This window comes from Musca autumnalis, unplaced genomic scaffold (genome assembly GCF_047663935.1).
Source record: "Musca autumnalis isolate F117 unplaced genomic scaffold, ASM4766393v1 scaffold_1, whole genome shotgun sequence".
NCBI lineage: Eukaryota > Metazoa > Arthropoda > Insecta > Diptera > Muscidae > Musca > Musca autumnalis.
The window spans coordinates 120,167,545-120,170,162 of NW_027411644.1; the positions used below are offsets into that span (position 1 = coordinate 120,167,545).

General features: G+C 38.5%; 1 protein-coding gene across 1 annotated transcript; it reads right to left on the minus strand.

Moving 5' to 3' along the window:
• Positions 1–391: 391 nt before the first annotated feature.
• LOC141399783 (uncharacterized) lies at positions 392–877 on the minus strand. The gene is made up of 3 exons (XM_073979105.1): positions 849–877; positions 608–778; positions 392–545 (listed from the first exon to the last, which is right to left on the minus strand). Exons 1-3 carry the CDS (start codon positions 851–853, stop codon positions 392–394), a joined length of 330 nt encoding a protein of 109 aa, XP_073835206.1. The 5' UTR covers positions 854–877.
• Between the last annotated feature and the right edge of the window lie 1,741 nt (positions 878–2,618).

A 2,618-nucleotide genomic window follows, 5' to 3' on the forward strand; every position in this document is an offset into this window, starting at 1 on the left:
ACCCTTGACCAATATTGGTCTTACATCCTTTACAATTTTTTCCATACATACATTAACAAGCTGATGCTCTGTTCCAGAACCTGCAAGAAGCTACTACTTTTTACTACGATAGCATTTTTCACTTTATGTTATCGGAAAAAATAGTAAAAATTAGTAGATTCTTGCAGTACTGGAACATACCATGAGTTTACGCCCATTTAAAAAATGTAAATTTTTCTTAAATAGCCGGCCTTTGGCCGAGGATTTAAGACTTGTTCCCTAATTGCGGGCACGGGAACTGAATATTTTTTAAATTATAAATATTTTACTAAGCCGGCCTTGATTTTTTTGTTCCCTTCTTTAATCACCATTTGAAACACACTACATAATTATTATTCAATTTAGAAATGTTTTATTTGTACATACCCAAATGACTATCCAACTTGGTACTATTTTGATTGGTTTGTCTCTGGTCCATTACAGCCGAATAGGATGTTTCACAGTGTATGCTTTGGTCATCAGAATTGTCTCCAAACTCCTCAATGAGATGATCATGCAAGGAATAGCTTCAAGGAATAAAGTTATTTATATCAACATTTCATAAATATCGTCTCTTCATTATCCTTACCTTGCATTATCCATGTAGGGTATAATGAAAGTGATTTGATCATAGAATATCCATTTCCTGTGCTTATTTCTTGCATGTTCGTCTTCCGTTCTTTGTACTTGCTTGTAATGCTTGGCAATTGAACCGTATAGCATTACAATTGAACAAACTTGATTTTCGCAAGACTTGTTTCTGGAAATCAAATAAATGTTCATTAATACATAATACATGAACAACATCGCTGTTTCACATTTGTACTTACAACATTCTTTCTCCTCCTCCACCATTATATTCTTCATTATTTCATTTGAAAACTCCTCATTGGGATCACTTACAGTTTTAGATTCTTCTTCTGTAGGAACACAGTCTTCATTGTTTTTTTTTTTGCCGCCTTTGCTCTCTTTTGATTTTTTTCCTCTGCCATCTTATCCTTGCGCAGGTTTTTTTTCTTCATGTATGATGGAATTTTTTTTAATTGGGAGTTCAACGTCTCCGGTGGTATCGAATACTTTTCAGCGATTCTTATTGTCGGTATTCCGAAGTAAGTAACCGAATCCCTCACCGCATTTCTCATATCCTGCTCTGTGTAGGCTCTTGGGATTTTAAACCGCCGTAAATTCACAAACATCTCCAGCTCCTCTTCCAGCTGTCTGTTCACATTATTTACTTCGGTATTAGAGCTGTGAACAATAGAAGGCTCTGTGTTGTGCTCTTCTATTTTCCTTAACAATTCCTCCCTTGGAACATTGAATCTGGCAACCACTTCATCGATGGGTACGTGAAATGCAACACATGCATTTACAGCTCGCTCCATTTGGGTTTTATCGCATGCAATTAACCTTTCAATTAGCATATTTTTGACGCTGCTACCAGCTCCAAAAGGGCTGTGGGTTGCATCGTCAAAAGGTGAAGGTGGAGGGCTGGTTGCCAGATGAAGAGGGCTATGCTGGATAGGAGGGCTGCTTGCCAGATGAAGAGGGCTATGCTGGATATGAGGGCTGGTTGCCAGATGAAGAGGGCTATGCTGGATATGAGGGCTGGTTGCCAGATGAAGAGGGCTATGCTGGATATGAGGGCTGCTTGCCAGATGAAGAGGGCTATGCTGGATAGCAGGGCTGGTTGACAGATTAAGGGGTCGATCATCGATAACAATTATCGTTGAGTGGCGTTGCTAGTTGTCAAAATTGATCCACGTATGGCAACTCTCAACTGAAGTTGCGAATCTCAGTTGACGAACCGGCTGTTTTTCAGCAACCACCAATTTTCAGTTGCAGTGAACATTTTCGAAGAAACAAGAAGTAAAATAGAAGGAAAAATAAACATTTTGTTAACAATTATTGATTCTTTGCATCATTAATTAATTTTGTGTATCAATATGGTGAAAATAACGACAAAGCAGCAGTTCGAAATATAAATTGATAAACTGAGTGAAAATCCAAACTTAGCCCGAGGAGTTCGGGAGTTTTGGTGAAACCAAAGCCACAGCGGATGAAGCGTGGAGGTCCATTTCGGACAGTTTAAACAGCCATGAACCTCCAACACGAACACCTGAAAGTTAAAAAAGAAAATGCCTCAAAATAAACTTCAACGACACTGGTGGTGGTCCATCACAATAAGTGAATTTATCGCCTTTGGAGCGGACAGCAGCAAATCTTTTGCAAATGAATTTGGTGACAAATACAGTAGGTTAAGTTTAAGTACAAATGACGAACATCCTCCATCAATATAGCCAACTACACCAGGGAATTTCGTTTTTGAATAAAAATGGTTTTTATTTTGCCTTTTTTCCTCCTTTGTCAACTTCGAAACGATCCAATTTTGGCACAATTTGTCCTCTATCAAGTGGACAACTTCCTTCAATACTCTCGATAATGTAGATTGAGCCATGCAATCATTGCCATAGGACTTTTGGAAACTTCCGTCCTCCAAGAATAGCAACGCTGCGCACACTTTTAAAAGTGGGGGTATTCCTGTTGATCTGTAACTTTCTTTGAAGTCATCCTTTAACGTTTCCACAACGTAAACTACGGCA

Coding starts and splice junctions, on each gene's coding strand:
- LOC141399783 (XM_073979105.1), bottom strand. Junction 546..607: donor CCCTACATGGATAATGCAAG/GTAAGGATAATG, acceptor TATTCCTTGAAG/CTATTCCTTGCATGATCATC.